The sequence below is a fragment of the Procambarus clarkii genome, chromosome 25, assembly GCF_040958095.1.
Source record: "Procambarus clarkii isolate CNS0578487 chromosome 25, FALCON_Pclarkii_2.0, whole genome shotgun sequence".
NCBI classification, from domain to species: domain Eukaryota; kingdom Metazoa; phylum Arthropoda; class Malacostraca; order Decapoda; family Cambaridae; genus Procambarus; species Procambarus clarkii.
Window position 1 is genome coordinate 6,737,435 of NC_091174.1, and position 20,510 is coordinate 6,757,944.

Sequence of the window (20,510 nt, forward strand, 5' to 3'; positions counted from 1 at the left end):
TCTGAGAAAGAAGGGTCAAGTAGTGTTTCATTGCAGAAGCACAAGACACGTCGGAAAAAGCGAAGTTGTTGGTCCTGGTATCTTGTCTCGGGGAAAAAATATACAATCTCGTTGTTGTAGATGGGGAATGGCTTGTACAAATGTATAGTGCACACAAGATCAAGAAAAAACGGTGTGAAAAACAATATTGCAGCCGATTCAGCAAGCATAGGGGAGAAGAATTATTGGACCTAGAAGGGTCCGTGACCTCACAAGGGGTTAAAAGACACCTCACTACTACACTTAAGAGATTCCATGCCTATTGAACGAGCATGGAGATGGGATATATTCTGAATAGAGCATCTGGCACCAGCAAGAATTACCGAAGACAAGAGGGTATGACCATTAAAAGTGAACGTTGCTAATTGAAGGGGATGACTATGATGATCGTGAGGGGGTCAAGTGAATGTATCAACCTGGAAGATAGAATACCCTTGGGCTTTGAATATGTATTAATAGTTTTTTGGTAGTCCTTAAGTTCCCTGTCAACATGGGACAGGAGAATGACCGTCAATGCTGGCATTTAATTGCACATGTTTCGAGACTCAAACCGTGATCTCACCAATGCGAGATAAGCAGCTATGGGAGTGGCTGCTTCCATAGTAGTGGGGACCTCATTGACAAGAGTGTCAGATTAATTATATCAGAGATATTAAATGTAACAAAGTCAACAAGGTCTGTAAAACCATCAGGGCAGTAAGGGCATGATTGACATCAAAATATTTAGGCCACATAGCGGGTCCAAACAGATCATGGTATGTAGCAGTTGTCGAGGGAAATGCATACGCTTGATTGTGAAGATGGCACAGTGGACTACCCCAGCAAGAATTAGGTCCAAAGGCTCAATTGTAACAACTAAAGACTGAGTCTTCTGGTAATGAGGTAGACACCACTGGGCATGAGGGTGTCGACCCTGCCAAGAAAGTGTGCTGAGGAATGGAGAACCAAAGCAATAATCAGAGGGCGCTAAATATCACCAAGGATGCCAATACGAGAACAGAAACGCACAACGCGAACGATATCAAAAGTATTCGATTCACTAAGAATTCTATTGAGGGACAAGCGACCGCGAGGGACGGTCGGAAAGCAAGCAAGTAATTATCAAAAAGGCGGCACCAAACCGGGAAGGCTATGTAGTACCATCAAATGCGCGGAATAACCAGAGGGCGCTAAATATCACCAAGGATGCCAATACGAGAACAGAAACGCATAAGGCGTACGATATCAAAAGTATCCGAGTCACCAAGAATATTTATTTATTTATATACAAGAAGGTACATTACTATCTAGAGACAAGCGACCGCGGGGAACGGTCGGAAAGCAAGACGCACGCTCTTCCTGGAAGTCAGGACATTCAACAAAGGATATGCACGACTGTAAGAGGGACAATGTAATTTGGACAATAAGGAGCAGGACGGCATTCCATTAAGTAACCGTGAGTTAAGTGTGTATGGCCAATACACAACCTCCCCAGAGCTGTTTAATTCCCACCGCCTGTTACGGTGGTAGGAGGAAGGCCATGAGGATACACTACTCTTAAGAGTACACAGTTTGTTACCAGTAACAGGAGACCAACAATCATGCCAACGGGTAAGGATTGGAGGAATGAATAACTGGGTAAAAGTCGGAATAAGGAATACGTTTACGGGAGATGGGACAATAGCGGACAGCTTCCCTAGCGGCAGCGTCCGCACGCTCATTTAAAGACACACAAATATGGCTGGGAACCAAGAAAGCAAGAGACGAAGAGCATAGAGAATAGCATAAAGTTCCACCGTGAAGACGCTAGTCTCTGGAGGCAGGCGACACATAAGTGTGGTCAGGAAAAACAACAGAGTTCTTTCCTTGTATGGCGAAGCCACATGGGTATGTAGCGAGTAAACCTATACTCGCTCCATTATCTCATCATCTTAATGGCATAACTAATCACACAAGCTATAATCCAATCCCTATTTACAGGTAACGGGTTTTCCACCCTCCTATCTTACTGTGAGGTGTAGTAACCGTATATAAGCCAGCGATTTGAGAATAGCAAACCAGTACAATCTAGAGTCAAGAATGTAGTACTCTGTGTAGGCAGTTCTAATCGACCAAAGACGCTACAGCTTCGACACAGAGCAGGCAGCAGACTACGACCTCGTCCAGCTACAACGCTCTCCCACAGAGCTCCGCGACTCCGGCCACACTCAGCTCTCTGCTCTGCTCCAGGCTTCGTCTCAACGTCTACGACACTGCTGTATCCAGGACTACTAAATAAATATGAAACTCACTAAACACTGTCTAATCAACCCAACAACGTAACATAATCGTACGTTACGGGTATAATTCGCTCGTGCACCATCACAGCAAGCAGGAGATGGCATTCATGTATTTGCTATTCATTACCTTTCAATCCTCAGGACAGCGCGATTCTAAAGGTTGCAGAGAAAACGTAATTGTTTATTATTATTCAGGAATAACTTCAAAATCTTACATAAGGATGCACCTTTCCATGTCAATTTAATGTTTACTTATATTTAACACTTCATAATCCCAGTATGTTTATTAACATTTAAATATAAAACAAAATACTATATTTGTATAAGCACAGCGAAACAAGTTTAATGTTTTCTATGGGGGTTTTTATATGATTTTCTGTAATGATGTGCAGCGTGCAAAACTTGAAGTTGCCGCATGTTCGGAATATATTAATAAACACAAAGGGCCGGGTTTCCCTGGAAGAAAGGGTGGGGGGACCGTGTTTTCCCCTAGAAGAAGGATATAGCATTCTCAGAACGAGGGCTTCTCTCATCACACTCCAAAATAGAGTCGAATCCTGGAACGAAGCGTAGATTATCGGACTCTACCCCATCTAACCTGTCATCATGGGGACCTTGTGGCATCTCCGGGGAAACTACTATAGCTCTGTACGATCCTTCTGATGAGCCAGAGGATGCCAGGTTTGGCGAGGATGTCAAGGATTCATCCGAAATGGAGGATCCATAGGATTCGAGTGATATCCTACGCACTGATGAGTTCTCGCTGCCAGGTCCGTCTGGACGAGAGAGAATTTATTGATGTATGAAAATTATTTAGGATTTGGAGAACAAAAATTACAGCTCTACACAGTTAAAAATTCATCCCAGATATACACAAATTGCACTAAAAATGGACAAATGAATCCGTCTATTCTATATAGGGTAGCAGCACATTGCTGTGTGTACATAAGCTTGTTAAAGTAAAAATACGTACATACTTTCATTCCACATTACGAAACAGACTAATCATTTATGCCCCGCCTGGAAATCTATTCCTGGGTACCAGCGAATCTAAAGCGAAGCCAGCTCTACAATGAGACCCCTTAAATGCCTCCGCAACTAAAGATCATTGAGCAAATTCTTAAGGCAAGGATCTCTCTGGTAAATCTAAAACATTTCTAGTACAATTATCCAAGATATAGGGCTTGTATAGACATCACTTTAATTAGGAGAAACTCCTAGACAATTTGCTAGAGTTTGGGCAGCAACCTAGAACAAAAACCTTTGCTACGGTACTCGCCGTTCACAACAGCGTGTGCTAGGAGGACCAGCTGTCTGCGACAATAACGCTAGGGTCTACAACTACGCTAACACGACTACTCACCTGATATGTAGGAGAATCGAGTGCTGTTGGACCACTCGCTACCAGCTCTGGAGACCCTGTTGGTCAGTGACGGTGATATCTGCAGTGGCGCCGGTGCCATTCTGAGGAGGTTCAAGAGGTCAGCTTTTGGTCATAGACAAGGTCGGCGTGAGCAGAGACCACTCGCACAATTCCTCAGTCAAGTTCCTCTTATTGGAGTTCTCCTCCCCCCCCCCTCCCCCATAAAGTTCCTTATTTCCTACTTTTAGAATGTCTATATATATCCCTCCATCTCGCGAAGAAGCTCTTTACTCACTTGCAGGACCACCGTCCACCATCGTCCCATTCCAAATCCTTATCCTGACCCCTTTCCAAGTGCTACATAGTCGTAATTGCTTGGCACTTCCTCCTGATAGTTCCATGCCCCTTTATCTATCGACACATTACATTTAGGAATGTTTCAAAATCTTAAACATATTAGGTTGGGTACCTAGAAGAGTGCTGCCGATCGTCGTCTGAGCGCTGTTGTCGATCGTCGTCGGGGTGGTGCTGCTGGCGATCGTCGTCGGAGCGGTGCTGCCGATCGTCGTCGGAGCGGTGCTGCCGATCGTCGTCGGGGCGGTGCTGCTGGCGATCGTCGTCGGAGCGGTGCTGCCGATCGTCGTCGGGGCGGTGCTGCTGGCGATCGTCGTCGGAGCGCTGTTGCCGATCGTCGTCTGAGCGCTGCAGGCGATCGTCGTCAGAACATTGTTGGTAATTGCTACAAAATTTATGTTTCAGATTGTTGCAATATTGTCGGTGATCGTTATCACCGTGTAGCCCATCGTTAGAGGAACAATACGATAGATTACTGGCGACGCAATTTTCACGCTCGCTATGGCGCCGGCATTTCCCGCAGTGTTGGAGGTCACGGATGTTGTGTTGGCGATGGTTGCAAGTGCAGGCTGTGGGATGTTGTCGACTCTTAGGGTCCCGCTGTGGATTACTGGAGGCTGGAGAAGGGACGACCGACTTTCTAATAGGTGAGGGTGGCCTCATAGGAGCGGGTTTTCCGCGCTGGTAACAAGATGAAAAGAGAAGTATAGCATAATAACTTTGAAATAGTTTGAAAAGTTTAGGTTATACATACATTAGTGATATTTTGTATGGGTACGAGAACGCCAAATTAGTTTCCAGGCAGAACTGACCTTAGGAAGGCATTTGAAAAGGCACTCGGGCAGGTTGGAGATAACAGCCTTCCTAACTGTCCGGTTTACGAAGCAATGCAGCACCAGAATCATGATGCCCTAAGAAGAGAAACGAGAGGAAATAAAAGATTAGACCTCGATATTCAAGCGAGGAGCCAAGAGACGCGCTTAAGAGGTACCTGGGAGTTTGTAGCCGATTATGATCAAGGGGTAAAGTCAACCGTTGGCTAAGGGGAGGAAATGGGGGACTTTGACAAGTATTATAATAAGCTTGGCGACCCCGATGGCTGGTAATAAACCCATGTAATCCTGTGCTACTGAAACCGTATTAATGCTTATACAAAACTTCGGTTCAAAATTTAACTGGAAAATCCTCAGGGATAATGGGGTGGAAAACCTTGGGTAAGCCGCAGGATTCTTGTCCCCATCGAGGCCACAATAAAGATGGTGGCCTTCAAGTTAGTTAGTTTAGTTCATTTATTATGCACCCCATACCCATCTTGTGGGCGGTAGTGGAAAGGGTTACAGAAGCACATAATGGACTCAGGGACTGAACCCCACAATTCATTTAGCTAAGCAAATTACAATCTTGATGAGCTAGTTACAAAATTCAGTACAAGTCGTCACATCATCAATGGGTTCGAGATCGATGACAAGTACAGTTTCTAAATTTAGCATCTGACATATGTGGAAAGCTAGTGTCACAATTGATATGTTTGTCCTGTACACCGCCCCCCATCCAGTGGGCAGCTGTGGATAGGTTACAATCATTTAGTTACTACCTACAGTTAGCAAACTGGGGATATTTGGCTAAATTTCAAGAAAAACGTTTATCACACAATGCAAACATGTTACCGTGTGTGATATCTAAAGCCGACTCCAGTTATGTGGACGTTCAGTGGAAAGCCAGTCACTGGATGACCTATACAAGAACATCTGTGGCAATGAACACTATCATGACCGAAGATGCAGTTCTGTATCGGTACTTTTGTGGCATTAAATTCATTATCAATCATTAATTTACGGTTATATTTTCACTCGTATACTATCCCTCCCCCCCCCCACCCGGTACTATGGTCTCTGTCCTTAGCCAAGAGCCAGAGGTACCCGAGTCGAATCCCCGGACAAGATAGTAACGGCTGAGCATGTTTCCTCTCGCCTGATGTGTCTGTTCACATAGCAGTACAAATGGTACCCGGCAATTGGACAAAGTGTTGTGCTTGCAGGCTAGGCAAGGTCAACAGTTGAAACAGAGGGACATCAATAAACCTGTTCCCGACATTTTCTACTATTTTTAAGAGTTATCCATTATGGCTAAATTCGTACCAAAGAAAACGGGAAACTGTCAGATTATCTTTGGTGCAGCGACATTTACCAACGGGAGAGGTAACCCTTAATACTTATATCAAGAATTATTGAATTGTTTTGTGGATCGCATCCTATTTTGTGGGTTAGCATATTAAAACACTGAACTGTAATGCAAATCCTGACCTTAAACGCTTACTAGAAGGTTGTAACAGAACCATGGGCACCACACCAGAAGCAAATACCCATTTGATATTCCAAGAGTAAGACTTTACCAAACAAGAAATACTCTGCAAATCAAGGGACCCGGAATGTGGAATGATCGTCCCAATCGTGTCCAAGGCTGTACCTCTCTCAACCAGTTTAAGAGAAAAACCAAGTACTACCTAATAAACTCCATTTAACCCACCTTACCCCCTAAATGTCAACCCCATGTTTTGCTATTTTCAAACAATATTGTTTGCTGGCCAATTTGCATAACTGCTGATTTCTGTCATGTTTCCCTTTCCCCCCTTTTTCAACTATTTATGCTTTGTTTCTAAGTCAAGTCTAAGTTTTAGTCTAAGGGTTTTTTCCCCCCACACCTTGCCCGAAACGCTGTGCGTATTAGTGGCTTTAGGCATTATATGTACTAGCTCTATCTATAAATCCAATATTATGTTTGTACCTCATCTTTTATGTATCTACTTTTACCTGAATAAACATTTGATTTTGATTTGATTTCATTTTTATATTTTTACATGGGATAGATGTACGCGGGTATCACCCCCCCCCCCCAACAAAAACAAATACTATACTACTAAATAAAAGTAGAATCTTAACAGACCAGGTGAATTGAATTGGACTTTACTACTATACTTTACAAAGAGGTGTAGTACGTGATAACTTTGTTAATACTATCCAACATTTGGGATGCGATACTCTAGCTATATCCACGCCGGTAATATGATATGTTTTGTTGGCGATAGGAACCCTTCGTATATTATATATACATGTGCATTCATTCACACACATTACGGGCTATTCATGCCCGTGCCACCTCTTGGGTGGCTTAATCTTCATCAATCATTCACACACACACACACACACACACACACCAGCGCCAGAGATGAGGTAAAGAGGCATCTGTTTGATCTGGACGTGAGAAAGGCTGATGGTCCGGACGGAATCTCACCATGGGTACCGAAAGAGTGTGCAGAAGTACTTTGCTTGCCACTCTCCAAGGTATATAGTAGGTCACTGGAGACGGGAGACCTGCCAGAAATATTTATGACGACTAATGTAGTCCAAACATATAAACAGGGTGACAGGCAAGAGGCACTGAACTACAGGCGTGTCTCTTGCCTAATACCTCTTTTACTTTTTTATTGGCAAGTGAACAGAATCATCTCGTTCACACCCTAACTACCCCACCATCTCTAGTGGCCTCGACGGAGACTAGAAGCTGGCGGCTTGTCAATGGTCCCCTCAGTATTCCCGAGGATATTTTCTATCTGGACCAACCAAAGACATTGCGAAAATCATCTTTACGTGTCCCTATTATAAGGAACCCGAGGGCAATGTATCTTGCAAACAATAGTGTCACTGTTGAACATTCAAGCCAGGTGGAACTGGAACGACCAGTTCCAGTTCCGAACTAGCCTAGTAAAATGCCTCCGAATCTGACTTTGAACTCCCGGACAAAACTAACCTGAGAGGCGTTGAGGATGGTGAAGAGATAAGCAAAGACGTGTCCGGTGTTGATGTAGAGGAGACCAAACACCCAGGTGCACCCCAGCAGACAGTTAAGGGAGAAGCACCCCTTCACCCACAACCTGTCGATGAGGGTAAACTTTGAGAATATTGTTGACCAGACCACAAACTAGAAGGTGAAGGGACGACGACGTTTCGGTTCATCCTGGACCATTCTCAAGTCTGACTAGGACCATTCTCACAAACGACTTTAGAATGGTCTAGGACGGACCGAAACGTCGTCGTCCCTTCACCTTCTAGTGTGTGGTCTGGTCAACATACTTTAGCCACGATATTGTGACTCATCGTCTGCCTTTGAGAATATTTTGGGGTCGGCAGCGGCGGGCTACTGTACCGTGCACTCGGCTCGTCGTCCTGTTGAGGGAGTACTTGCAGTAACGACGAGGACCATCTTACATATATTGACGTAAAAGGCAGTTGGAAAGTTGAAATCGTTACTATTGAATTTGGACAAACCGGAAAAGGTTTTGTACTGATGTTGCAAAGAAAACTTATCCTAACCAAACTTTCCTAGGACTAATACACGCTATCTGAGGCCTAATATAGTACACATATACATACTATACTAGGCTTTGGAATATTTATGTTTGGGGTTTAACTTTTTTTCCGGACTCTACAAAGGGAATAGTGTAAAAGAACAGTAAATTGAATAGAATAGTGAATAAAATAATACAAAATGAACAAAATTCTATCTAACTGTCCAGTAGGTCTATGGATGTACGATGGTCCACAGTTACCAAAAATTACTATATAAACAGGCTGACGGGTCGCCATACTCGTCCTGTGAGCGGTAGCGCAAAAGGACTACAGAGGACACGAAATTTCTTAAATCAGACATTTTCTGACAGAACATAGGCGAGTAATTCTAAATAAAGTAAAGGAGGGTAGAAATAGTCTAAGCTACTCTATCCCTTTGAGATGTATTTATTGCTTATCTCAATAAACATACTTGAACTTGAGTAAATCTTATTTTTAGGTCCAACATTTAATATTATTATATTTTAGAAAGATGTATGGGAGTATATTTGTATGCTGTTGATGGTTTTATCTCTGCTTTTTTATGAGGAGGTTGAGGAGTGTGCAATGTATGTCCTCTTACGCATAAAAAGATCCTGTCAACTGATAAAATCAGTGCTTGTACGAGGCAAGTGTCTACTGTGGGCGACGTGCTTTCATTCCTGTGTACAAACGTATTAACACGATGTACTGAACGGGGCGATAATAGCTTGAGCTACCTCATCCCTGTGTGTGTATTTTACCTCAATAAACTTATTTAAATTTCAACGCGTGTTTCTCACTCACCTGACTTGCTGTGGAAGCGTTTTCCGTTTGTTGGCCCTCAGTACGGCAGCAGACCGTAGTGCCATGATCATGCTGAGGGTGTTTACCTGTGGGATATGTAAACATTAGTAGCTGTACAAGCATGTGCGAAAGTTCTTACGCGCTTCTATGGACAGGAGGGGAGATCACCACACACACTCCACAACAGATACACACCACACACACACACACACACATATCACAACACCAGACACCACACTTACCACAATCACCACCAGCAGAGGTCCGGTGAAGGCCCATATATATCCATCAGTGGAGAGCCAACAGCTGAAGGGGCAATACATAGAAAACTTGAATGATTTGGGATTTTTTTTGGTCAAGTTTTAAAAATATTGTTTCAGAGATGCCATTGCAAGTAAAAAACAAATGGTAAACATTATACATATCCAGGAAGGCAATAATCATGGAAACTAGGCATTGATCAACATCAACGGGTAGTGTTGACCAAACCACACACTAGAAAGTGAAGGGACGACGTTTCCGTCCGTCCTGGACCATTCTCAAGTCTGACCAGGTCCATTCTCACAATCTACTTTAGAATGGTCCAGGACGGACCGAAACGTCGTCGTCCCTTCACTTTTCTAGTGTGTGGTTCGGTCAACATATTTCAGCCACGTTATTGTGACGCCTCGTCTGCATCAACGGGTAGTGTTTAACTCACTATTCACTGTCGGGAGGAGCGTACGCGTTCTGCGTCAGCCAGGTGCCCGCGCCGTAGGCCACCAGCAGGGTCACCACCACCACCACGGCCGGAACACCATACCCGACCAGCCTAGCAGACGGTAGGCCAAACATTAGAGAAACAAAGACCCCACAGATATACAGAGACCGTGTGTAGGTGCGACCTGCTGGCCTTTACATAACCATGCAAAAAACTCACTTACCCAAAAGCAAGAAATGTAGTGCGATTGTAAACAATCTTCACATATACTCATATATACAAGAATATTACTTTAATAATCACAGTACATATCTACCCAGGTGTCATCTCCGACACTGTCTCTTACTTCCGCTTTCCCCCCAAAAATGGTACAAACTTAAGATAAAGCAGACCAGTAAGCGGGCATAGCTGTGGTTGGAGAGAGGACGTGGACGACCGTCTGCAGCAGGTGGGCTCCCTGGCTGAGCATCCAGCACACACTAGCAGTGACCCAGTAGTGAAGTATCGTAGCAGACACCTCGCACATGGTCTGTGGGAGGACGCGGGGTTAAGACATGTCCCGAAAACGGGTGCAAGGAAGAACCCTCGTGTTTTCAACAAAGTATATGACAAAATATTCTCCCGGATGATGGCTTGTTGACCAGACCACACACTAGAAGGTGAAGGGACGACGACGTTTCGGTCCGTCCTGGACCAGTCTCAAGTCTGACCAGGACCATTCTCACAAACGACTTTAGAATGGTCCAGGACAGACCGAAACGTCGTCGTCCCTTCACCTTCTAGTGTGTGGTCTGGTCAACATACTTGAGCCACGTTATTGTGACTCATCGCCTGCCTCCCGGATGACGAGTTTAGGATGTTAAAATGTCTCCTTTTACTTGAATGATCAATATAGCATTTCCATAAATATTATCAGGCCCTATTTTTAAGATTTATCAGTATTTTCTCCGAGTTTTAAACACAAAATTTGATTGTCCGAACTTCAAGAGTAGACTTTGGCCGCCCAAGACTATCAAAATTTGTTTATATCCACGACTTTCATCACTAAATTATTGATATGATTACCATCTATTTTATCTCCGATTTGTTCTGTACCAGATCTATAGGTAAATAAATATTTTTATCTATACTTTCATATATGAAATTACCTTTTGTCAGGGACAGGAAACTTGTGTATATATTTACTTTGGGTTTGTATCAAGGGTCGAACCCCCACCACCAAGGTCGAACTATCAACCTTCCTCAGGATGCAACCCCAAACAGTTGCCCAACTCCTTTGTCTATTTAATGCTAGATGAAAAAAAAAGAGGCATTAGGCTAAAAGAAACGTGGCCGACCATGCACTATACATGTACTTGCATAAAACAGAGGTAGGCATCTCCTGCCTGCCTCTCTAGCAGGCAGGGGTAGGAGACCAGATTACCTTTGATTGTTTGAGGAAGTCTGGATCTAGCAGGAGCAGGAGAAGGAGGTGTGAACATCCCAGAGAGACACACAGCTGCTTGGTGATGGCGGTGCGGGGGCCCTGTAAACTCCTGATACACAAACAAAGATAATATATTACAAATTTACCTCTTTCCTGTCTAATATTTTTGATCCGTCACATTATTACAGTCCAGAGTCAATAATTCAGAGGCGCGACCCCATAGTCTCTACTGCAGAGTGTCACTAAACCACCAGTTGCTATATGACATTGAACCATGTTAACAGCATCGGGCTATTGTGTGCCGGAACATGTCAAACAAAGGAACATATGCAACGTTATTATTGCATGGATCTGCATGGCTTGGAAACTGTCCTATGCATCTTATATGAATGGTGATGGTTGCTCGTCTGATTATTGTCCTGGCAACTTTAAACTGGTAATATAGAAAACAAAAGAGGAATAAAGACTGGACCAGACCCGGCCACAGCCAGCCCGAGCCTTACAGATGTTCAGCTGCTGGTGTGACGTCAAAATACCAAGATAAAAGCTGATCACCACAACAGTTTCAGGCGTTCACCAAGACACTGAGCGCTTACTTGATGAAGTGAAAGATGCTGAAGGCTGCCAGTAGGGAGAGACATGAAGCAGAGGTGAGAATGGTGCCCAGCGTGTCCAACACGGGGTCACGACCCTGTAGAACAGAAACAAAGGTGACAAAGAAGATGAGAATACACCTGCTTAACCAATTCTATCTTCACTCGGAACGTGCTCAAATGCCTTGGCTTGTACACACACAATTTATAATATATTTGACACGTTCCAGCGTACGTTCACAGACCACCTATTTAGAAGGTCAAATACAACGCATACAAAGTAAAGGTTCAAGCTCAACAAGCCACAAAGACAAAAGCATATTTTTTCAATCAAACGCCTACTCGCTCAAGCCATAAATGACAGCTTAAAATTCAGATAGATAAAAATCATTAGGAACAATGGAGAGGGAAAGAGGGGATACATTTGACAACCCGCCGGCTACCATTCCCCTCCCTCTTCCCCAATCGAGGCCACTAGAGTGACAGCGGCTCTCGGGTAAACTAACTGCAATTGGTACGTACTATCGCAACCAGAAAACTAGGCAATACCGATATTCTCGGGAGGCACTCTCCCGTAAACTGCTCTTACAACATCGAACATCTTACATCATCAACTTACAACACACTCAAAACACCCAGGATACACTTACAGTGCTTAGGATGTACTTACAGCACATAAGACGTTCTCAAAACATCCAAGAAGATTAAAAAGTGAAGTCACCACACACAGGATATGCTCAACATCTGAGATACTTTCGAAACACTCGAGAAGCATTTCAACTCCAATGGAGATCTTGCAACACTTTCAAAAAGATTTTATCGCGTTCAACATTAAAGCTTCATTCTCAACACCCCGAGGACCTACACACACGCCCTACAACACCCGAGGACCCACACACACGCCCTACAACACGTAAGGTGTACTCACAACATGATGGTGGAGGTCAGTGAGGATGGCGATCATGGTGAGGTGGGAACACCTGCAGAAGGTCGCCTGAGGCGTCGAGTTGACCAGATCACACCCTTCAGGAGCCCACATGCTGTTCCGGGGATCAGGTGAGGGGTTAGGGTGTGGCTCAGATGATGGGAGAGGGGTATGGATGTGGATCATACGATGGGGCGGTTTGGGTGTGGCTCAGGGCTCAGGCAATGGGAAGGGGGTTTAGGCTGCGGATCAGACGACTGGGGGGATTGGGGGGGGGGGGTTAAGTGCTTATAAGCTGATGGGGGGTAGACGAGGTACTGTCAAATTGCAACATTACTTTGTGCTAGATGGGACAGTGGAGAAAGTTAAAATCCGTTCCAAGTTAAACCATTCTGGACTTTTACACAAGATTGACTATGTAATGGATCAGTTGCGCAGTGTTGTAAATAATTCTTGAGCTTGTAAAAGCATCTTAAGCACCACTGAGTGCTTATCAAAACACTAGTTTCTATTGCATTTCACATTGTAAACGCACATTAATCACATTAAGTATAAAAAAAAACTAACACTGCTTAGGGATGATAGACAAATGTATGGATAGATTAAGCATTTTAAAAGCACTACAAACACCTTATGTCGTTGAGTGTTAAATAAAATCAGAACTATGTATTTAATATATCTTAAACCCTGTCCATGAAAATTTATATATATATTGGTTAGCGTTGTAAATGAGTGGCTACGTCTGTGGTAGGAAAACACTTCATCTTCTATTCCAGTTCCCATATTCTTTTTATACCTCTATATATATACATACATATATTATACATACACATTATATTATATATAATCTCTATCACTCACTCACTGTTAATCTTTAGTACTGTCAAGACACGTAAGAGTGTTCAAAAGCTTCATGAATCGTCTCGACAGAATGCTGTCAATACCTGGCAGTACCTGTAAATGTTGCCAGTACTTGAACGTGTTGTCAGAACGATGTCTTATTATCACCTGTTAGCGTGACAACAGTCTCGCTCACTAGTGTGTAGTCAATACCTGAAGGAGTCCTCCCAGTAGACACAGCGGGCAGTAGCGGGGACGGGCGTGGCCACCTCCCCCGGCCTGGCATCCCGGTACAGATCTCTGAGGATAAGACAAGTTGAGTTGAAAAATGATGATTAATATTCAAGAACGTACTAGATAGGGGGTACGTTCCGGTGCAACTTCAAGATGTTGGGTCATTTGTACGCTGGAAGTTCCCAGAATTAAAATCCTCCATCACAACACGAGTTTTTCCATATCATTCTTTGAAATCTGTTTATATTATCAGATTAAAGTCCCCTTAAAGGAGGCCAGTGAGGTCGACCCCGCCAATGACAGGCCTCTAAAACTCAACAGCCGCCTTAGAAAATTTTGCGAGACTAGCTCCAAACTTCTGACCTCTAAGCATGTACAAAGACAATCCAATTATTAAATATAGATTACTAGTCTATAATTCTGGCGGTAATGGGAGACTTCTTTTGAAGTACTCTACTAGGTTACAATTAGATACAAGATAAGTTCCCACTTTTACTATATAAAATCACAAGGTTATAAAATAAATGTTAAAACATAATACCAAGTCGGGAGTATATTCCCTCCCCCTATGTCTTTCGGTCTGCTATTGTGACGCCTTATTGGGTGTTTGGGATAAGGTCTATCAACCCCAGGAGGGTTATTAAGGCCATCACAATAGCTTACCGACAAAAGCAGCTGTGCATTATTCAGAACTAAAGAACATTTTTAAGCTTATTTCTTGTTTATTTCCAACTTCTAATTCAGTATCACTAGAGGAGGACTCTTAGGAGGACAGGGTAGGTACACCAACCTGAAGTAGGGACCGCTCTCCTTAACAGTATGACGGAAACTCAACAGAACTCCATCAGTCAGCGACGTGAAATTTGCAGAGTTTCCCGCCTTGTCCAATGTCAGGCTCACCACCAGGCTGTTGATAATTTTGTATCTGGCGTGTGGCACGTTCCTGCGGGCATGAGTTGGACATGAGTACCTTCCTGTGGGTTATGAGTGAACACTAGTACCTTCCTGTGGGTTATGAGTGAACACGAGTGGGTCAGACTGGAGAATACCGTACCTTTCAACCCTTATCATTCACTACACATTATCCCTCTTGCCTCTATTCGAACCACACAACAATCAATTTCTCCAGCCAATAGATTTGTGAGGATGAAGACAAGTAGTTGACAAAAAAAGGAAAAAACAAGAAATAAACGGGGGAGAAGATATGCAACTGATAGTATTGAATAAGGAAGAGAATTTCGATAGTTCCAGTCTCTCCAAGGCATAGCGTGATGATATCCAGGGATAGGATTCGCTAATCATTTAACGTTTCTACTCCCGAAATCTAAGCTTATTTCTCCAATCATGAAGGTTTATTTTGTATTTATTAAACAGTTTGAGCTTCGAAACTTCGCAACGTAAGGTTATTATTGTAATAGAGAACTCAATTTGGGCGCAGCACGTGCTGGAATGAGCGAGTGCCGGTAAAGTTGTAGGCACCACTGAATATCTCTTGTGAAGTTCACCCTAAACTGAGAAAACAGCATCACAAGCTCAGCTACCTGAAGAAAAAGCTTTCAGTAGGGCGGTCACATCAAAGAAAACAAATGGTTTGAACTCCCTGCCTTGCGTTACACTACAAAATGCGTGTAACAAACTCTTATCTCCAGGCTCTCACAGGCCACTACGGCCTCACCATAGCCTGTGCTACTTGGAATTTTTCGTTCTCAGTAGCTGAATCTACAACAACATCCAGGCTCTTGACTTACCTACTGAGACTGGCTGGCAAAGCCAAGGAAGCTGCCTGCTGCTGCAGGAAGAATCCCACCAGCTTGGCCTGCGGCTGCTTTTCTGGGAAAAGGGTCACGAAGTCCTGTGGCAGGTGTAAGAAGGTCGGCTCGCTGGGGCCAGGTAAGTACAGCTCTTTGCCAGATAACTCCTCTCTGGTGGAGTAAGGCAAGGTACCTTCAGAACTACCTTGCCTTACTCTTAAAAGGTTAGGCAACTATCTACAAGGTTAGGTAAAATCTATTACCTAACAAGGCAATCTATTTAAATTTTATATGCAGTTTTTCCTAGCGATATGTTTACAATAGTCATTTTTTTTAGCATTATTAATTCTCTCAAAGTAAAACACAAATAGACAACTATGCCGAGTCATAAGAGTTTTTTTTTTACGCTAAATGTATCATTGAATCAAAAAATGTTTCTCTGACATTCTCTTAGATAAAAAAAATTAAACATTCACACAATCTATATGAATGAAAACTGAGCCAAGAGGATTTAGACGGTAATTTGTTTAATTTCACTCACCAGGGCTATAGCAGACTCGAATCACGGATCCCACGCTTGTGAAGCTCTATCCACTCTGCTATGAGCAGTCTTAATAAGAAAATATTCCAGAAGCAACTACTGCCGCTAAAATGGATAGAACTTCAGCCTCACACGCGAGAGGTCAGTGGTTCGAGTCTGCTAGAGCCCAGGTGAATTGAATTGAACTATCAGGGGAAAGGGCCAAGCCATTACGACTATATAGCACTTGGAAGGAGTCAGGATAAGGATTTGGGATGGGACGGGGGGAAGGAATGGTGCCCAACCATTTGGACGGTCGGGGATTGAACGCCGACCTGCAGGATGCGAGACCATCGCTCTACTGTCCACCCCAAGTGGTTGGGTTAGAGCCCAGGGGAATGAAAGTTTATTTCCACGGAAGAGTGGATGACAATGTTTGGTGTGATGTCTCGTCCTTAAATGACCTGAAAATGTATACATACTGAAAGACTGATAAGAGAGAGAGAGAGAGAATGAATTAAAGACAACACGAGTAAAGCCCCTTTCAGTTTATATCGGCATCTTGGATGTGCGCAAGAAAATAATAAAATATGCTATACACATCAGGAATTATCCGAGCTTTGGAATTCATGTCCCAAATTGTCATTCCCGGCGAGTTTTCTGGCATGGCACTGACCTGGAGACAGTGATGACACTAGGCACTAACCTGGGTGTGGAGATTACAGTCATGTTGACCTGGGGTTCAAGGAAGGTCACGGTATCATTGGTGACCTGGTCAGCTACGATGAATCCTGACGTCTCCAAGTTCAACAAGAGAAAGGACCCCATTTGACCGGCCTCCATCTGTGAGTCGGAGAGAACGCCATTTACAGAGGGTTATAGTGTAGATGTCAAGAAGATGCCAAGGAGACGTCGAAGAGTAGATGGAGAATGCGAGATTCACGGAGAGTATACATGTACGTATAGAGTACAAGTGTGTGTGTATTCTGCGCGGGTGTATATTGTGTGCAAGAGAATATATGCAGTGCATATGTATATTGTGCAGGTATGAGCACAAATGTTTTAAACCTTTTAAATTATTCAGATGTGTCAAACACCCGCATGAAGAGGAAAGTACATAACATGTATAGAGTGCATGTTTACAAGGTACACATTTAGAATTCAGGTGTGTAGAGACCGTGTGGAGCATATGTGTACTAGTTACAGGTATGTGTGGGCAACGCACAAGCTACAAGTGTGTACAGTAAAGCTGTGTGTGTGTGTGTGTGTGTGTGTGTGTGTGTGTGAGATATAGATAGAGATAGATTTTATATATATATATATATATATATATATATATATATATATATATATATATATATATATATATATATATATATATATAATGTTCAGAGTGCAGGCACACAGAATACTCACCGTTTTGAGGCCTGTCCATGTGGGTGGTACACTTAGGATGTCACTAGTTATCCCCAACACCTTAGTGGTGTAGTTCAGGGCCTGAACCACACGCTGCTCGGTCTCATTTATCTCCTTTACCTGTGGATGACAGGTGTGTCAAGGTTCAGGTGTGTGGCAGGGACCAGGAGTGCCGTCCAGTGTACCAGGATGTGGGCGTGTATCAAATAGGCAAGTCATCCCCATCTTAAAACTATTGCGATATTATATGATTTTCTGTACCTAATATTGGAGGAATCTGCAGAGTCTATTGACACTTGCAACAATTAAGCAATTATCAGGAAAAAGCCTGACTACATAACACTTGGAAGATATACGAGGACAGGATAGCAACTAGCGTGTGAGGATGGAATAAAATAACAGCACCCAACCACATGTACCATCAAGGGGGATCGAACGCTGTCCCTGCATAACACAAAACCGTCACTGTACCGACCGACCAGTCCAAGTGGATGAACAAGACCAATATTGTGCATATTGACCAGACCACACACTAGAAGGTAAAGGGACGACGCAATCGACTTGAGAATGGTCCAGGACGGACCGAAACGTCGTCGTCCCTTCACCTTTTAGTGTGTGGTCTGGTCAACATACTTTAGCCACGTTATTGTGACTCATCGACTGTCGTACATTTGTCTAATCAACACTTTAAACTCTAGCTATTCTATTCACCTGGGGTCTAGGAGACTCGAACCTGTTGTTGCTTTAGATTCAGCTACTTAGAACAAAAGTTCCAAAGTAGCAAGGGCTATGGTGAGCCCGTAGGGAACTTGCCTGGCACAGGAGCGGGGCTGTAACTCTAGACTCGAACCGCGATCTCCCGGGTTTTATAACTAGTGATCCCACATCTTACACGTTACCCAAACTTAACCTTTACAATCTAGTCTAGTAGTTTAGTCGTTAATGTTACCAGTTTGAGAGCGAGCGCGTTGGTCACATTTCAGGGACATTAATTGCTCACTAATAATGTATGATAATGCGCGTCCGGTTAGCCTTGCATAAATTATATTAAATGCGACGTTTTTTCATTCAATTCATGCAGTTGAAAGTTGCAATTAGTGAGGCACTTATTGCCAGAGTGCGCGGTACCATTGAAGAGTGGGGGGGGGGGGTGGTACAGCGGTACCACTGAAGAGTGGGGGGGGGAATGGTACAACATGCAAGGCGGGGATGGTATAATAATCAATTGAACAATTTAGCTGAACTTCTCTGCATTCGTTCAAGTCATATCAACACAAGTTTTCCCCTGTAGTTTATTATTTAGCATTAATTGTGTGCTATTTGCTATTTTAGTTAGGTGCATAGTGATGTAAACACTGCAGCAAGAAATCAAAATCTATAACATACACATGTACACAGATGCACGATTAGAGTCCAATTGGCTCGGGAATCTGTGCACCAGTTGATTGACAGTTGCGAGGCGGAACCAAAGAGCCGAAGCTCAACCCCCGCAAGCATAAATAGGCGAATACGCGCACACAACCCGTTTCAGAATGTGTAACATCGTCACTGAATCCCTATCTGGCGAGGCTTTAAGAACATTTTGAAATCTTTGATGGTTGCTTGCAACAAGACAGATTCCATACATACAGAAACTAAGCCATGCCAAGTTAGGCAACTCAATCTAACCACTTAGAAAATCCCCCAAAAAAGACATGATTACGACGTACATGATATTGCAAGGGATAGGGAGGTGATCATGGACAGTCTTTTCCAGAAAAAGAAAAATAGGATACGAAATCATAAGAATAAAAGCCAATGGGACGCAGCTCTTATATATTCAACCACTCCAACTGGTCAACTTATCCAAACATGCTTGAAACGGTTTATGTAACATTAAGCAAAATTTGTTCTACAGATCTGCAGTTTAATTTCCGAACGAGTCCTTACCCATTTCTTCTCCGAATCTAACTTATACGATATGAATGAACTTTGTGTTCTAATTGCAATAATACTTCTTGAAGTACATTTAGACCAAGGTAAACCCGTTCACCCATCTGTATACATCAGTGGTGCTCCCTCTAGCTTGAGGAAATTTAAATCGAGTTTTCTTCGTTCAGCTTCACAAGGGACGTTCCTAATGCCAGGGATTAACTTGGTTATTCTTCACTGTATTCTCGAGGGGGAAGCCGGAGAGGGAGGGGACACAGGCGAAGGTTGTAAACACAAGAGGATCAGATATGGACAAGTACAAAGTTGTGTTGTTGTGTTGGGAGAATTGAATACATCAAGGGGATATTAACCAAGAGGCGGAGCTTTACAGTTGGCTGTAACTCCCTGTAGGTGGTAACAGGTAAATACTTGTACGTAATAACTAAAATCTCAAACTAAATCACACACAAATATCACAAAAAATCTAAAAAAAATAAACACCAAAACATTGAGAAAATCTTTAAGAACTGAGCGGGTGACCTAGGATATATTATCTATAATCCAGGACGATTTGGTAATGCGTGCATGATTAGAATCGAATTCTGGCAGCGGGTTAAATTTTAATCACTATCCTGAAGATTTCTCCCAAGAAATATCACGCTTTTGTGATTTCATTATATACTTAAAGGAATCATAAACATTTGAAGTGGTATAAAGAAAAAGAGTAACAAAGCCGAGGTAGCAGAAGCCACCTCCATACACTATTCTGAGAACATGCAAGATACAGCTCTCTAACACAGGGGAATACACTGGCCTAATACCCAAAAGAAAAGAGGTGTAAACAACGCCCAGAGACCTTACCTGGTCTTGAAAGAGACTATTAAGGTTGGAAACAACACCATTTAGAGTGCTGAGGTCATTATAGGTCAGCTGCTGGTGCTGAAGAGTGTTGTTCTTGACCTGATCAGCTATGGCAACGGCCGAGACGTTCCTCGACTCTACCTGCGGG

At 43.2% G+C, this 20,510-nt stretch overlaps 1 protein-coding gene across 3 annotated transcripts in view; it reads right to left on the reverse strand.

The window, feature by feature from the left end:
- Positions 1-2,268: 2,268 nt before the first annotated feature.
- The window catches only part of LOC123756359 (adhesion G protein-coupled receptor L2), a 36,373-nt gene continuing 18,131 nt past the window's right edge, over positions 2,269-20,510 (reverse strand). For 2 of the 3 annotated variants that reach the window (XM_045739446.2, XM_045739445.2), the window contains exons 8-25: positions 20,363-20,503; positions 17,591-17,710; positions 16,881-17,017; positions 15,652-15,825; positions 14,694-14,846; positions 13,883-13,969; positions 12,833-12,944; positions 11,908-12,002; positions 11,309-11,420; positions 10,278-10,414; positions 9,886-9,996; positions 9,428-9,491; positions 9,186-9,271; positions 7,822-7,945; positions 4,827-4,925; positions 4,130-4,695; positions 3,661-3,761; positions 2,269-3,073 (exon numbers count right to left, since the gene is read on the reverse strand). In XM_045739446.2, the coding sequence (XP_045595402.2) occupies positions 2,787-3,073; positions 3,661-3,761; positions 4,130-4,695; positions 4,827-4,925; positions 7,822-7,945; positions 9,186-9,271; positions 9,428-9,491; positions 9,886-9,996; positions 10,278-10,414; positions 11,309-11,420; positions 11,908-12,002; positions 12,833-12,944; positions 13,883-13,969; positions 14,694-14,846; positions 15,652-15,825; positions 16,881-17,017; positions 17,591-17,710; positions 20,363-20,503 (2,706 nt within the window). In that variant the 3' untranslated portion in view covers positions 2,269-2,786. The remainder of the gene's footprint in view (positions 3,074-3,660; positions 3,762-4,129; positions 4,696-4,826; positions 4,926-7,821; positions 7,946-9,185; positions 9,272-9,427; positions 9,492-9,885; positions 9,997-10,277; positions 10,415-11,308; positions 11,421-11,907; positions 12,003-12,832; positions 12,945-13,882; positions 13,970-14,693; positions 14,847-15,651; positions 15,826-16,880; positions 17,018-17,590; positions 17,711-20,362; positions 20,504-20,510) is intronic. The other variant, XM_069331237.1, reaches the window with a different exon arrangement.